Here is a 16,176-nt window from a genome sequence, read left to right as displayed (position 1 = left end):
AACAGAAGACTCGGGAGACGCTATGGCTGACAGAGAGCACGGCTCCAATCTGGCCTCGCTGACATCTAACATAACGTAAAATGAGCCGTAATTAAAACAGTCCATAATCAGCAGACCGCCCCACAGGCCATAATTAAAATGGCCAGCGATGTTACGTCTCTGTTGCTGCAGTTACAGAGAGGGATGGACAATTATCCACTGCTTTCAGAGCGTTTATTTGAACATCGCTCCCGAGCAAGGTCACGTCGGCTCTGCTTGATGAGTTGGAAGAAAACGGACATTAGCCAATAGGTATGTCTCATGAAGCAAATCCAATAACCAGCGGTGAGAAGGAAAGTTTGTAATGGAATCACTTACTACAATCCAATATAACGGTCTTTGCATGGATGAAATGACGTTTGTTCTATCTGCTCAGCGCTGATCAGATGATAAGAGCTGAGAAGAGAAGATGTTTAACTAAATCTGACAGGAACGGTCAGGTTCCAGACACGGTCCAGACTCAAATGGTTTTGGAACCCAATTGGCCCGCCACATTCTTTGTCACCAAAAGGAGGGTTCAATAATCGCTTCTCGGGTGGCAAGCATTTCTGTGACCTTCCTTAGCTCTGACAGTGGAGAGAGTTGAAGAGGGACAGCATTGAAATGGCAGGTTATCTTGCTATGTGTGAAATGGTGTCCAATGATTCACATGATAGCATGCTGCTTGTCAATAAAGCTCCCACTGTGCCCGTCGATACTGTAGCAGGCTGAGTGGTTGGCATTCTACTGGTGAGACCAGTTGTGTACGACGTGAATGCTTGCTCTGATTCTGAGCTGCTCACAGGGACTAAACTCTTGAAATGAGACGCACTGAAAAGCACAGATTTATCTGTCATATTGAATTGGTTTCATGAGGGCTGGGGACAGCCTGTTTACAGAAGGAAGCCCCCCCTCTTAGAGATAACGATAAGGTACTTTCACATAGCTATAAAAAAAAACTAATTTCCATTGTAATTTCCTCTCTTTACCTCACTGAATGACTATTGGTCTGTCTCAGTGCCAGAGCCTTGTTGAACATGATGCCAAGGAAAGATATGCAGACAGTGCTCATTTTGGAGACTGTGAACATTCTTCAGAAATACAACTAATTTAAGATGGTAGACTAGGTCCTACTTCTCTAAAAGCCACGGGAGTGGTCCGGGTTTCTTCTTGCTCTGTTTGTTATGCTGCGCCCGGGAAACTACTCATGAATTATGTATGTTGCAAAAGTGAGTTTTGTTTGCGAACACAACATGTAAATCTAGGATCTTTATAAAGGCAGTGCCTCATTGAAAACCAATTTCCTCTGTCTAAGGGTCCTTGATAGATCTCATCAAATTATGGAAGAATATTAGATTACCTAAACCCTTACTTCCATGTGTACCATTTGTGAAAGCAATGTGCTAAATTATGCATGAACTGTAGCGATATAATGTTATTTTATAATCTATTAATGCAGCTCTCTAGCACTCAAGCAAAAATGGCCTAGATGAATGGAGTTTTCAACCTGTGATAGATGTAAAATGATGCTAATAAATGAATGTGACTTTAACCCTTTCTGGGCTACGCAGAAGTAAAATGATCTTGCGAAAGTTTGTAATGTACTGTTTCACTTCTGGAGGGGGGGGCCCAATTAACAATTGTGAAGCAAAGGAGATGATCGTGGACTTCAGGAAATGGCAGAGGGAGCAGCCCCCTATCCACATTGATGGGACAGTAGCGGAGAGGGTAGTAAGTTTTAAGTTCCTCGGCGTACACATCACGGACAAACTGAATTGGCCCACCCACACAGACAGCGTGGTGAAGAAGGCGCAGCAGTGCCTCTTCAACCTCCGGAGGCTGAAGAAATTCGTCTCGTCACCAAAAGCACTCAAACTTTTACAGATGCTCAACTCCAGCCACTTTAATAATGGAAAAATGTATGTAAAAATGTATCACTAGCCACTTTAAACAATGCCACTTAATATAATGTTTACATACCCTATATTACTCATATTACCTATATTAGTATATATATATTACCTATATTAGTATATACTGTACCCTATACCATCTACTGCATCTTGCCATCTTTATGTAATACATGTATCACTAGCCACTTTAAACAATGCCATTTTTATGTTTACATACCCTACATTACACATATCATATGTACAGTGGGGAGAACAAGTATTTGATAACCTGCAAAATCGGCAGTGTTTCCTACTTACAAAGCATGTAGAGGTCAGTAATTTTTATCATAGGTACACTTCAACTGTGAGAGACGGAATCTAAAACAAAAATCCAGAAAATCACATTGTATGAATTTTAAGTAATTCATTTGCATTTTATTGCATGACATGAGTATTTGATACATCAGAAAAGCAGAACTTGGCACAGAAACCTTTGTTTGCAATTAGAGATCATACGTTTCCTGTAGTTCTTGACCAGGTTTGCACACACTGCAGCAGGGGTTTTGGCCCACTCCTCCATACAGACCTTCTCCAGATCCTTCAGGTTTTGGGGCTGTCGCTGGGCAATAGGGACTTTCAGCTCCCTCCAAAGATTTTCTATTGGGTTCAGGTCTGGAGACTGGCTAGGCCACTCCAGGACCTTGAGATGCTTCTTTCGGAGCCAGTCCTTAGTTGCCCTGGCTGTGTGTTTCGGGTCGTTGTCATGCTGGAAGACCCAGCCACGACCCATCTTCAATGCTCTTACTGAGGGAAGGAGGTTGTTGGCCAAGATCTCGTGATACATGGCCCCATCCATCCTCCCCTCAATACGGTGCAGTCGTCTTGTCCCCTTTGCAGAAAAGCATCCCCAAAGAATGATGTTTCCACCTCCATGCTTCACGGTTGGGATGGTGTTCTTGGGGTTGTACTCATCCTTCTTCTTACTCCAAACACGGCGAGTGGAGTTTAGACCAAAAAGCTCTATTTTTGTCTCATCAGACCACATGACCTTCTCCCATTCCTCCTCTGGATCATCCAGATGGTCATTGGCAAACTTCAGACGGGCCTGGACATGCGCTGGCTTGAGCAGGGGGACCTTGAGTGCACTGCAGGATTTTAATCCATGACGGCGTAGTGTGTTACTAATGGTTTTCTTTGAGACTGTGGTCCCAGCTCTCTTCAGGTCATTGACCAGGTCCTGCCGTGCAGTTCTGGGCTGATCCCTCACCTTCCTCATGATCATTGATGCCCCACGAGGTGAGATCTTGCATGGAGCCCCAGACCGAGGGTGATTGACCGTCATCTTGAACTTCTTCTATTTTCTAATAATTGCACCAACAGTTGTTGCCTTCTCACCAAGCTGCTTGCCTATTGTCCTGTAGCCCATCCCAGCCTTGTGCAGGTCTACAATTGTATCCCTGATGTCCTTACACAGCTCTCTGGTCTTGGCCATGGTGGAGAGGTTGGAGTCTGTTTGATTGAGTGTGTGGACAGGTGTCTTTTATACAGGTAACAAGTTCAAACAGGTGCAGTTAATACAGGTAATGAGTGGAGAACAGGAGGACTTATTAAAGAAAAACTAACAGGTCTGTGAGAGACGGAATTCTTACTAGTTGGTAGGTGATCAAATACTTATGTCATGCAATAAAATGCTAATTAATTACTTAAATCATACAATGTGATTTTCTGGATTTTTGTTTTAGATTGTGTCTCTCACAGTTGAAGTGTACCTATGATAAAAATTACAGACCTCTACATGCTTTGTAAGTAGGAAACACTGCCGATTTTGCAGGTTATCAAATACTTGTTCTCCCCACTGTATATACTGTACTCGATACCATCTACTGCATCTTGCCCATGCCATTCTGTACGATCACTCATTCATATCTTTATGTATATATTCTTTATCCCCTTACACTTGTGTGTATGAGGTAGTTGTTGTGGTATTGTTAGGTTAGATTACTCGTTGGTTATTACTGCATTGTCGGAACTAGAAGCACAAGCATTTCGCCACACTCGCATTAACATCTGCTATCCATGTGTATGTGACAAACATTTGATTTGATTTGGATTACCTTTGTGCAAATGGAGGAAGTGAAGTCTCCTCCCTAGCAAATGGAAACTATAGGACAAACCCCTGCCTTCTGCTAATTTAACCCGTGTTTATCATGACCAAAAAGGGAAAGGTTTGTTTTCATGAATTATTACTACATAGCCAATTTTGACTTAGTGCAGACCGTACAACCCAATTGCGATTAGTCCAAATAATCAATGATGAAAACCCAAAACCAGGAGCTACTGCTTATAATCACATAATTCTACGTGAGCCTTGAAAGATTCTCGCCATTTAAATCTGTCCACGAGAGATTAAGGCAGCAGAAGCTTGTATATGATCATGCTACATAAAATGGCTGTATGTATAGAAAACACTTGACCAATTAGCAGTTTGAAAAACAATATCAAGGGCTAGGCACTCTGTGGAACAAACAGTTATCTCCCTGATATGCATGTTTTGTGTGTGTGTGTGTGTGTGTGTGTGTGTGTGCGCGTGTGTATGCTTGAAGACACTTTTGAAGACACTCGTCCCCTTATGTATCCTCAAGTCTTCTCATGTCAACTACGGCTTGCATACACACTTGTATACACACGGTTGATCATGTTCGTCTGAGGATCTCCGCAGCTCTCCCTGAAGCCTACACAGTGTCCCATTCACTTCACACAGATCTGTGTAAAATATTAGGGTTGCAACATTTGTGGACATTTCCACTAATTTTTCAACCCTTGTAAAAACAATGAAATCTCATTGCTACACTACAGGAAGAAAGCACAACAAGAAATTTGCTTTCAATTACGAATGTGGAAAACGTTCCCTCACCCTGTCACTAAAGAACGTCATGGTCTTGCAGTGTGTGTTGGTACTATCAATGACAAGCTCCCTTAAACATTGATATATGGTACCCAACACGAATCCAGTGTGAGATACAACTAAGCTCTTAGAGGAGTAGAAAATAGAAAACAGAAATCACAAAAGATAAGTACTTCAGATCCAAGCTAAAAGCGAATCTATTGTCTCTCAGTGCCACATCTTCCATTACTGCTAAATGTGGTATGGAGCAGCTATAATGAACATACTAGTAACAACTGACAGATTCCCTGCCACACCACTCTCACAGTTGGTGTTCCAATGTGTGTTATAGTGAAAATTAGAAGTGTTTTTAACACGGGAGGAAATTGAAAAGTTGGAGTATAGGTGTAAAGAAGAGAATAAAGTAGGCCGATTGAAAATGATATTTGTAGTTGGTGAAACTGCCATGTCTGTTTTTGATATTACAACAACAAAGAAGTTTACTTCAAACATCAAACACTCTTGTGTCCCTTTTACCGCAATGCTGAATGCCCCCTTTTTAATTTCATCAACAAAACAAAAACAGTAACAAAGGCGCTGGGTGGGGGACAGCGGCGCTCTTTCCCCTTCTACAGATTTCAACTTTAAGGGCTCTATTCAATCTGTGGCGCTGAAGATCTGTTTTGTAACAGGATTGACAATTAAAGGCAATGTTCCTGTGGTAGCAGAGACCGCATTCACGGTAAACACTGCATATGTCGGCTCAATCGGAAATTACTTCTAAAATGTTCACACCGATGTTCCGCGAAACACACACAAAGCTCTCTCTACAAGCAAAAACTCAAAACAGGAAGTACCAGTGATGCGCCCAATTGGGAAGTGGTCCGATGAAGCGGATGCTAAGCTACAGGACTGTTTTGCTAGCACAGACTGGAATATGTTCCGGGATTCATCCGATGGCATTGAGGAGTTTGCCACATCAATCACCGGCTTCACTATTAAGTGCATCGACAACGTCGTCCCCACAGTGACTGTACGTTCATATCCCAACCAGAAGCCATGGGTTACAGGCTAAAGAATAGAGCTGCCGCTTTCAAGGACGCTACAAGAAATCCCACTACGACCTCCGATGAGCCATTAAACAGGCGTCAATACCGGACTAAGATCGAATCCTACTGCGCTGGCACAGATGCTCGTCGAATGTGGCAGGACTTGCAACTGCCACGGATTGCGACGGGAAACCCAGCCGTGAGCAGGATTGGAGTGTAATGGATTACAGCATGTAAACATCATTAAAGTAACTAGTGGTCGGTTATTAAAGTGACCAGTGATTTCATGTCTATGTATATAGGAAAGAGGCCACTAAGGTGCAGGGATGAGTAGCCGGGCGGTAGCCGGCTAGTGATGGCTATTTAACAGTCTGATGGCCTTGAGATAGAAACTGTTTTTCAGTCTCTCGGTCCCAGCTTAGATGCACCTGTACTGACCTTGCTTTCTTGATGATAGTGGGGTGAACAGGCCGTGGCTCAGGTGGTTGATGTAATTGATGATCGTTTTGGCCTTCCTGTGACATTGGGTGCTCTAGGTGTCCTGGAGGGTACAGTGTTCCCCCCGGGGGTGCGTTGGGCAGACTGTACCACCCTCTGGAGATCCCAGTGGTTGCGGGCGGTGCAATTGCCATGCCAGGTGGTAATACAGCCCGACAGGATGCTCTCAATTGAGCATCTGTAAAAGTCTCTGAGGGTCTTAGGGGCCAAGCCAAATTTCTTCAGCCTCCTGAGGTTGAAGCTGCACTGTTGCGTCGCCTTCACCACACTGTCTGTGTGGGTGGACTATTTCAGATCGTCAGTGATGTGTACGCCAAGGAACTTGAAGCTTTCCACTTTCTCCACTGCAGTCCTGTCGATGTGGATAGGGGCGTGCTCCCTCTGCTGTTTCATGAAATCCACAATCAGCTCCTTAGTTTTGTTGACGTTGGGTGAGAGGTTATTTTCCTGGCAACACACTCCCAGGGCCCTCACCTCCTCCCTGTAGGCTGTCTGGTCATTGTTGGTAATCAGGCCTAGTTGGAGGCATGCGTGGTCATGCAGTCACAGGTGAATAGAGAGTATAGGAGGGGACTAAGTACGCACCCTTGTGGGGCTCCTGTGTTGAGGATCAGTGAAGTGGAGGTTTTGTTTCCTACCTTGACCAACTCCGAATAACTCTTCTCCGCTGGCGGCGTACTGGAGCAGCCTCTGTGATTAAATTTCCCTGCAGGGTACGAACAAAGGATCGAATTCGGAAAGTCGTATTCCTAGTTGTAATACTGGTGAGTTACTGCCTCTTTGATATCCAAAGTTATTTTATGTAATAACACAAAAAACATTCTGGGCTATAATTTAAGAAGTAACACTCAAAAAAATGAAATACTGCAAAGTTGCTTAGGAGCTAGAAACAGAGCTGGCATGTCTGTCAGTGCCATCTTACCAAGCATCAAGTCTGGAGAAAACCTGGCACCATCCCAACGGTGAAGCATGGTGGTGGCAGCATCATGCTGCGGGGATGGTTTTCAGCGGCAGGGACTGGGAGGCTAGTCAGGATCGAGGGAAAGATGAAAGGAGCCAAGAACAGAGAGATCCTTGATTAAAAACTTGCCCCAGAGCACAATTTTTTTGTCAGCAGGACCATACAGCACTGAATGAGAGCAAATGTGACTTAGAAAGTTGTCTATTATTCAGCTACCAAAAAGACAAGCTTACATTAATTATAAATATTCATAGTTGATGTTTCCACCTATAAATATTTACATTTACATTTAAGTCATTTAGCAGACGCTCTTATCCAGAGCGACTTACAAATTGGTGCATTCACCTTATGACATCCAGTGGAACAGCCACTTTACAATAGTGCATCTAAATCTTTTAAGGGGGGTGAGAAGGATTACTTTATCCTATCCTAGGTATTCCTTAAAGAGGTGGGGTTTCAGGTGTCTCCGGAAGGTGGTGATTGACTCCGCTGTCCTGGCGTCGTGAGGGAGTTTGTTCCACCATTGGGGAGCCAGATTATTTATTTATTTATTATTTATTTATTATTATTATATTATCAGATATTTCTGTGTTTACAGGTATATTTCCAAGATTAATTAAGATTTCGCAATGCTGTTTGTTTGTGTTTGAAGGGAAGACCACTGACTACTATTTTTAGCAATATCAGCGCTTTTTAAATTGGGTCATGAGTTTATGTAGCCAACCCCTCTTCAACCAGGCAATATTCTGCACATTGAGTTAAGGTGGACATCAAAATATCTATTAATTTAATTTAACCACTTTTGCATTAAAATGTGTTTGGTTGTCCGTTGGTTAGAGGTATCTCAAAAACCAAAGCTCATTTTGAGGATTGGCCACTCGCCTAATATTCTTGTACTTCTCTTTCTATAAAATGCTTTTATTAAATTACAGCTCAAATCGAGACCATTTCGAATGTGCGATTAATCACAGCAAATCCTGCGGTTAACTTGATTCAATGGCCCTAATTGCAATGCATGTCCGTGTTGTAAAGGTCACGTGACTCAGTCCCTCCCTACATGCCACACATGCACGCACACACACAGGGAGAAGGGACTTATCTGGGGAGCTGGCGCCAGCGAGAGAGAGCTCTGTCCCTAGGGTTCATCCGTAGACTATACACTTATCTCCATAAGCTGCAACTGCTGCTGTTGTGTGTTGAGCCCTGCTGGTCCTGGGAAAGACAGGCTATATCCAGGCTTTCTAATCCCATTACTGTAATGGCTGCCAGATAGGATAAATTAAACAAATTAGCATGCACACACATTTAGCACCATGGCATCACTGGCCCATCTCACACCTCTGCCCTTTGTTAAGGGCCACTTCCTGTGGCACTTGTCACTGCTACTGGTCTAAATAGCTACATCACGTTGCTATTGGTGGGTGTGCATGTGTATATTTCATTGTTTTGTCTGTGTGTATGTGAAAACCTGACGAATGAAATAGACAACAAAAAAAAAAGAACAGAGTAATTGTTTTTTCTTCCCACATGTATGATTTCACAGTCTTTTTAATTAGCAAACGAACAGGATCGGGGGCGTGCGTCATGCAGACATTATTTTCGGAGGATGGAGGGGATGGTAAGTTGGAGCTTTTTGCATTTTTTTTTTTAAACACCCGAAACAGCTTCATCCTGCAATCTTGAGCCATAATCATTATACCTAATTCCTACTAAAAATATATATATATTTTTTTCTGCATAGTCAGCATACCTCTTTACCTGTTCAATTGTCATTTCAATGAGGGTGTCATTTTGACTGTTGTAAATCCCACACCTCAATATACCGCACTAACATGCCTAGGATATTACATCCACACTACAACACGTTACATGGGATCATAACATAACATCATCAATACAGGCACATATCATGGCATCATAATTAATACACAAATAATCTGATATTATCATAAATTGTCAGATCACATTTAAACTAAGTATGTTCCTGACCTGTGTTTAAAAAATGTTTATTTAAGAAACTAAATATGCTTCTCCTGCATCTCTGCAAAAACAAAATCTGGGTAAAAGAGGAATGTGAATGTTCAGTACATTTTAGCATTTGCTTGCTTTTCTTTAAGTCAAACAACCTTGCCAGCAGGCATGCCAGCTAAGATGGTTAGACAAGCTACTCCAACTTGATTGATAGCCTCAAATAGCTTGGTAGCTGGTTATGAGGTTGGGAGATTGGGACCATAGCTAGCTGGCAAAAATTGCTAGGTGGCTAGTAATACAGAGAAACAATGCAACATTTTTGCTTTATATATTTATCAAGAAGGAATCAATAGTCTACATGGCTTGATCAAATTCATTTACAAACATAACTCCTGCAAGTCCTGGCCTTCACTAACATCAAATCAACTGCCGTGTCTGTCACTCGACACTCTCTCCTCCTACTGACGATACTGTCTGCATGCACTAGAGCCCTCAACTCTGGACTTTGAAGGCAGTTCAATTGTATTTTTTTTTTTAAAAATAGTCCCCCTCTAATCAGGGACTGATGTAGACCTGGGACACCAGGTGGGTGCAATTAATTATCAGGTAGAAAAGAAAACCAGCATTGTCCGGACCTCGTAGGGTCAGAGTTGAATACCACTGCACTAGAGTACAGTATTTAGCGTCCTGCCGAGCCAATCTTTACTCTGTGGTGTACCGGTTCCCGCCTGTGTATAGTCTCACTAATGTTATTTTAGTGCTGCTCTTTAATTACGTGTTACTTTTATTTCTTGTTCTTACTCTTTTTTTAACTGCATTGTTGGTTAGGGGCTCGTAAGTAAACATTTCACTGTTGTATTCGGCGCATGTGACTAATATAATTTGATTTGATTTAACCCCGGAAGGAACCATTTTACTCGGTAGAATGGGGGAGGGGGGGTGTACTGTTTTCCTGGTCCAGTCATTGTGCCCTCTCTGCAAAATACAGCTGACTGATCTTTTTATAAATAATTATGAGAAAATGTGGGGTTAACCATTTTGTTCGGTAATTCATTTAACATCTGCAACAAAAAAAAAAGTATTCCCTTGTGCCCCCCCCCTATGTGCATGATGCCTCTGAACCTCATACAGGAAGCCAAGGTGATGCCAACAATAAGGCAGGGTAGAACAGGTGCCTCTACAGAGAAGGAACAGAAACAGGGATGTGTGAAACTACAGGCATGCATTCGCTGCGAGTAATTGTTTCTGATGTGTGTACAGTATGTGTGACACGGTGTATTACTCAAAACCTACATCATCTATTTGTTTAAAGGAGGTTCATTCAAATCCCCTGTGCCTTTTCCATTATATTTGATTATGAAGATTGAAAAAACAACATTTTGCTCACACTCAGCAGCGGTAGTCTGTTTTGAAGTCAGATTGATGATATCTGGTCGTACACAAACATCCATACAGATCACAATTAAAGCCATTCAAACCCAGTGTTCTTGTTGGACTTTGACACCGTGGGTGGTGTGCTAGAGTGAGTCAGTGACAGCTTGCTCAGAGGCCTTGTGAATGTCAGCTACATGAACCCCAGCGAACTAGACAGACATGGACAGCGCTGCCCATCCCTGTTAGAAACGCACCCGTCCTCCTCCGTTGCAGCCACTGAAACCACGGCTAGAAAGCTCGCTTTCACTCAGTGTAACCATCGCTATAAATTGTGTTGTCAAAAGATGACAACAGGGTTATGATTTGGGGTTGAGACACACTGGGAAATCAGATGGCAGGAGTTTTGTGCAACATCAGTTTTTTTTGGGGGGGGGGGGAGAAATTCACTTTGAAAACAACTCAAGTTTTTAACAGAACATAACAGCAATTCACAGACACCAACAGAAAGGGCCTCTGGGAATGAATCCATTTTATTAGGCTCAAAGACAGTGTCTCTGGGTTCAGCAAGTGGCATAACAATGGGTTAAAAAGTGTATGTTGTGTTCTAGATGCGCTACTCAGCAACAGATAATAAACAAATCCAAATGTGAGGTACATTTGGCAGACCGGGTGCTGTTCCTGGGCTGTCAGTCAACATGGCAGCCATAATATCACTGTGGGTGACTGCACAGATAGCGCTTTGCTTCGGATTAATTGAGTTCCGGGGAGCTGATTGGGTTTGAGACTGCAGGGAAATCCTGCAGGGAACAACACCTGTTCAAAGATACTCCAACACACTTAACTAGCACTGGGCTGGGGAATCGCTCCATATGGCCCAGGCAGAGAGAAAGACAAGACGGAGAGAGAGAGAGGAATCAAAATAAAAAGTAAAGCTACATGCATTGAAATGAATCGGGAAAAGGGATCGAGAGAGAGAGTAAGACGAGGGAGAGAAAGTACAAACCATGTCAAAATCAGGCGAAGGCACAGCAGAACGAGGGAACAACAGAAAAGGGTGAGCTATCTTTGCGGACTGTTTGTGCCCTGTTGCCCTCCTCTGTTTCCTGTGTGTGTAATCCATTTGGAGAGTGAGGAGTACAGAGCAGGGTCATCACCCCCCTCTGCCGCTTTCCAGACCTGCATCCCGGCCCAAGGTCCCAACAGTGTTTACACGCTCTGCCTCACAGAAGATGCGGGACCCTGCTCATCGTCCTGGGCTGCTGTAGTGACACCCAAGGTGAAAGTGACGATCTCCAGAGTAGCCTGACCCCCCCCCTCTGTCCCACGGTCTCTCTGCGTCTCCTCATTCTCCCCTTCCTCCCTGCTCCTACGTCGTCTCTAACTGCGTGTATGAGATATATGTAATGGCTGCTGCTATGGCATATGACCTTTGAACCCTATCTATAAACCATGCTGTGGTTCCTGATGTTCTCAGAGGGTGCTGTCGGACTCTCGACCGGCGGCCCCCGGGGTCTCCTTGCTGGGGGCGGGGACCTCAGAGAGCAGGCTGAGGCAGGTGGCCGGGTTCCGGGAGGTGCAGCGGGAGAGGAGCTGGCCCCCTGGAGGCCCCTGGCGGCGGCAAGGGCACAGGTAGCCCTTGAGGTGCAGCCATATCTTGCTGTGCAGGGAGGCGTAGATGAAGGGGTTGTAGCAGGCGGAGCTCATGGCCACCAGGTGGCAGCACACCTGCAGCACGTTGACATAGCGCTTGTCCACGATGTGGTAGTCTGGGTCCAGGTCCAGCAGCAGGTTCAGCACCTGTAGGGAGGGAGGAGGAATACACATGCTCAGGGGTCACATATATTAGGATTACAGTGGATTACATTGGGATTACATTGGGATTACATTAGGATTGTATACAGCCAAGGTGATGCCCCTAAAATGCTTTTTCAGCATATTTTCTCAAAGACATCAACTCAATTATATAAAAATGACAGGAAAGTTGATGGGCTATCAGGAAAGTGCATCGTGCCTGTGTGTGTGTGTGCGCATCGGTGCATGCGTGTGTGCTCACCTGCAGGGGCAGCCAGCAGAGGGCAAAGGCAAGCACAGAGGCCACCAGGAGAGAGAAGGTTTTCCTCCTCCTCTGGCTCCAGCGCTGCTGGCAGTGTGAGGGCTCTCCGGGCAGCGTGTGGCGTCTCAGGTGCACTGTGATGGCACAGTAGGACACGCTGACTGACAGCAGAGGGATCATGTAGGAGGCTACCAGGATACAGCAGGAGTAGAGCAGCCTGAGCTGGCCAGAGCTCGGCCAGAACTCCTCACACACCACCAGCTCCACCCCACGGGGCCTCAGGTCCAGGTAGCGGGTGTGGAGGGAGGGAGGGGCAGCCAGGGCCAGAGACAACCCCCACACCCCCAGAGCCACCGCGCCGCAGCCCCCGATAGAGATCCTCCTCCTCACTGGGTGGGCCACCACCACGTAGCGGTCCACAGCGATGGCCGTGAGGGACAGCACCGAGGCGAAGACGGTGGCGGCCTGCAGCAGCGGCACCAGGTGGCAGAGAGGGCGTCCGAAGGCCCAGCCGCGGCTGTCGAAGGCGTACGAGGCGGTCAGAGGGACACAGGTCAGACACATCAGCAGGTCGCCGGCCGCCAGGTTACCGATGAAGAAGTTGGTGGCGTTGTGGAGCTTCTTATCGGCCAGGATACAGGCCAGCAGGATGGAGTTGCCTATGCCGGCCACAGCCACCAGGAGGCAGTAGAGGGGCAGGAAGAGGGGCTTGAAGCGCAGCAGCAGCTGCATGCCAGAGAACATGTCAAGGGGGTTGTTGCTGTGGTTTAAGGAGGGGCCTCCAGTAGTGTTGGCCCCACTCAGGACCTCCAGGATGGGATCCATCTCAGTACACTGCTCCCCTACGACAACACAGACAGTCACTAAGTTGTGTCAGTTAAGAAAGACTGGGGGAAGCATCAGCACTTACAGTATGATATAGCAAAGAAAAGGCTTGAACCAATATCGAAGTTCACTTATTTTCTGAGTTCAACCTGTTCATGACCCTCAGCAGCCCTTTCTGCATTTAGCTGCTATTTTAACATGTACCAAAGATTATGGATATACTGACAAGATAGATGTCTCTCCGCCCCTAACGATGGGAGACGTTGTCCACAAAGCGGCACGGTGGGCTGTCCAGCTCCCGCCTATCCTTTCTTTGATTGGTGGATGCATACCATTACTGTAATCCTTTTTTGAATACTCAATGAGGGTTGTTGACATCAACCACCTGTATTCAATGGAGATGCTATGCTGCTAGCCTCATGCCATGAATATGCAAAGCCATCTCAAGACAACAGATAAAACGTTTTTTTTTTCTTCTCAAAGTTGCCCAGGATGTCACGTGTCCTACTTATATTAGTACACTTGTAACAACTTAAGCATGACGAAACTTCCATTCAATCAAATAAACCTCACGTATCAAAATAAGCCATTCATTTTTTTGTTGTTGACCAAATTCGAAACACTCATTGTCCTCCATACAGAAACTCCTCACTTGGTGGGCGAAACAACGAAAAAGCGCCACCTGCTGGTGAGAGACAGATTTTCCACCTAGTTGGGCATCTCTCTTCCTTATCCTCTATGTATGTACTAACCTGAATGTCGTTTCACTTTTTTGGGGAGGCGGAATGTGGGCATCTGTGTAAACGTCATGATTTTCCCTGTCCGGTCTCTTTAATACTGTGACCGCCCACTTTACTGCCTGCACTCACTTTACTCACTTGGTCTCCCCTTTAATGCTGTTGCAATGCACTTGATAGAGTTCTCCCAGCCACTTATTTCTGATCCTCGACGAGAGCTGAAAACCCTCTGATTGCAAAACGGAGGAGCTCTTTACAGCTCATCCGTGTCACGTCTGCACTGACGCATACTGTGGGATTAATCAGATGGCTTTATTGATTTAAATGTTTTTTTTTTTACCCTCTTCTTCTAGTTAATGTGGGAGACTATCATGATTTCTTCGATTAGGAAAAGGAGATTATTAGTGACCCCCCAATCATAGCCTACTGTTTGAAGAATTCTAGTATTATTGCCCATAATCAAATATGCTTTAGGCAAGAGATACAGAGGTGGGTAGATTGATATACAGATTTTAAAAAGAGAGTCCCCCTGTCGCTCTGAACATGGTAGATCAACAGGTGGCGAGGAAGGAGGAGGGATTGAATATGTAGCTTAAATCATTGCGCTGTGACATAACAAACAACAGTAGATAATGCAACGCGTTGGTGAATGGTATCTTCATGCCGTAATGTCCAGTGCCTACAGTACATTTTGAGTGAGTCTTCAGGTCTTTATAGGCTGCATATGTAGATGTACTCGTCCATGCAGAGCGAGACACTGAGATGAAAGACAGTCCTGTACTCTGGGTGGTATTTGCAGGCTAGTTTTGGATGGTTATTTCAACAGGGAAATGACCAGGTTCCCTGTTTACTTTGAAGTGAGCCTAAAAATCTATGGCAAACAGAGGTAACAGTCAAATTGCTCCTGAAACACGTTTAATCTGTTGCCCTGCCATCTGATCGAGCACACTGGTGGATCCGGCTGGCGACAAAAACGCACACGAAAAGACTGGCTAATGCAAAATTAATAATACACAACATTTTTACACATTCCTTTTAATTTAAAAAAAATCTGTGATTAAACAAATGACATATCATTACAAATGATAATATTTGGTAGCATTTGAACCGTTAACAATTTCATGAAATCATCCAACTCGTCAAACCAGCTAGCTGTACATACTGTAGTTTTAGTACTATTTTGGGGGGGGGCTAAGTTGAACCTTTCAAAATAGAATATCAAGTGTTCACATTTTCCGTATTCCACAATAAAACAAGCAACATTGATTTAAGCTGTAATTATGTGTATTGTGCGTTTCTTTTGTACGCATCATTTGTGTGCATTGTGTGTAAGATAAGAGAGAGAAGCCTACTTGTACAGTGCCTTGCTTTTCCTCAGAGGCAGTACGCGTCTCTCCTCTCTGTCACGTCGCTTCACTTCTGTGACTGTGTCTCTCTCCTCTTCCTCTTCTCTTCCCCCTCTCCCTGTGATGTGAGCATTGCCCCCTCTCTCTCTCTCTCTCTCTCTCTCTCTCTCTCTGAGCCCAACCAGTGGTTGTGCTCCAGCAGAAAGTCTGGGAATGAGGGGTAGCAGGCTGCCACAGACGCTATATCCTTCACAGCACATATATATAGGCAGGTGATTGAAAAGAGAGACTGTGTGGTGTCCCAACACTTATCCTTCCTTCACCCTCTTCCCCCCCTCCCTCTTTTTCTCCCTCTCTCCCTCACACACTCCAGAGATGTCAATCCCACACACTGCATGAATTTCCAAATTATTTCCCTCCCAAAACGCGTTGCTAACCTCCTTCCATAAGTGCACAATGCAACGCATATAGTTCTCTCCCTTATGCAGTCAGGTACAAAATCCAAACCTGCATCAAATGATGTGCTAACAACAGATGGACAACCTGCAATTAAATGTCGGCTATCCCT

General features: G+C 44.7%; 1 protein-coding gene across 2 annotated transcripts; it reads right to left on the bottom strand.

Moving 5' to 3' along the window:
* Window positions 1-11,159: 11,159 nt before the first annotated feature.
* LOC118395339 (prolactin-releasing peptide receptor-like) lies at window positions 11,160-15,725 on the bottom strand. Of its 2 annotated transcripts, none has more exons than XM_052525550.1 (3): window positions 15,615-15,725; window positions 12,701-13,542; window positions 11,160-12,444 (listed from the first exon to the last, which is right to left on the bottom strand). In XM_052525550.1, the coding sequence occupies exons 2-3, from the start codon at window positions 13,523-13,525 to the stop codon at window positions 12,118-12,120; spliced, it is 1,152 nt and encodes a 383-aa protein (XP_052381510.1). In that variant the 5' UTR covers window positions 13,526-13,542; window positions 15,615-15,725; the 3' UTR covers window positions 11,160-12,117. The 2 variants fall into 2 exon arrangements, with proteins under 2 accessions (XP_052381510.1, XP_052381506.1); XM_052525546.1 differs by lacking the exon at window positions 15,615-15,725 and adding an exon at window positions 13,752-14,223.
* Window positions 15,726-16,176: the final 451 nt, after the last annotated feature.

This window comes from Oncorhynchus keta, chromosome 1 (genome assembly GCF_023373465.1).
Source record: "Oncorhynchus keta strain PuntledgeMale-10-30-2019 chromosome 1, Oket_V2, whole genome shotgun sequence".
In the NCBI taxonomy this organism is placed as follows: Eukaryota; Metazoa; Chordata; class Actinopteri; order Salmoniformes; family Salmonidae; genus Oncorhynchus; species Oncorhynchus keta.
This window is presented reverse-complemented; position numbering and strand designations above follow the sequence as displayed.

Coding starts and splice junctions, on each gene's coding strand:
- LOC118395339 (XM_052525550.1), bottom strand. CDS start 13,525: ATGGATCCCATCCTGGAGGTCCTGAGTGGGGCCAACACTACTGGAGGC. Junction 12,445..12,700: donor TCTGCTGGCTGCCCCTGCAG/GTGAGCACACAC, acceptor CCCTCCCTACAG/GTGCTGAACCTGCTGCTGGA.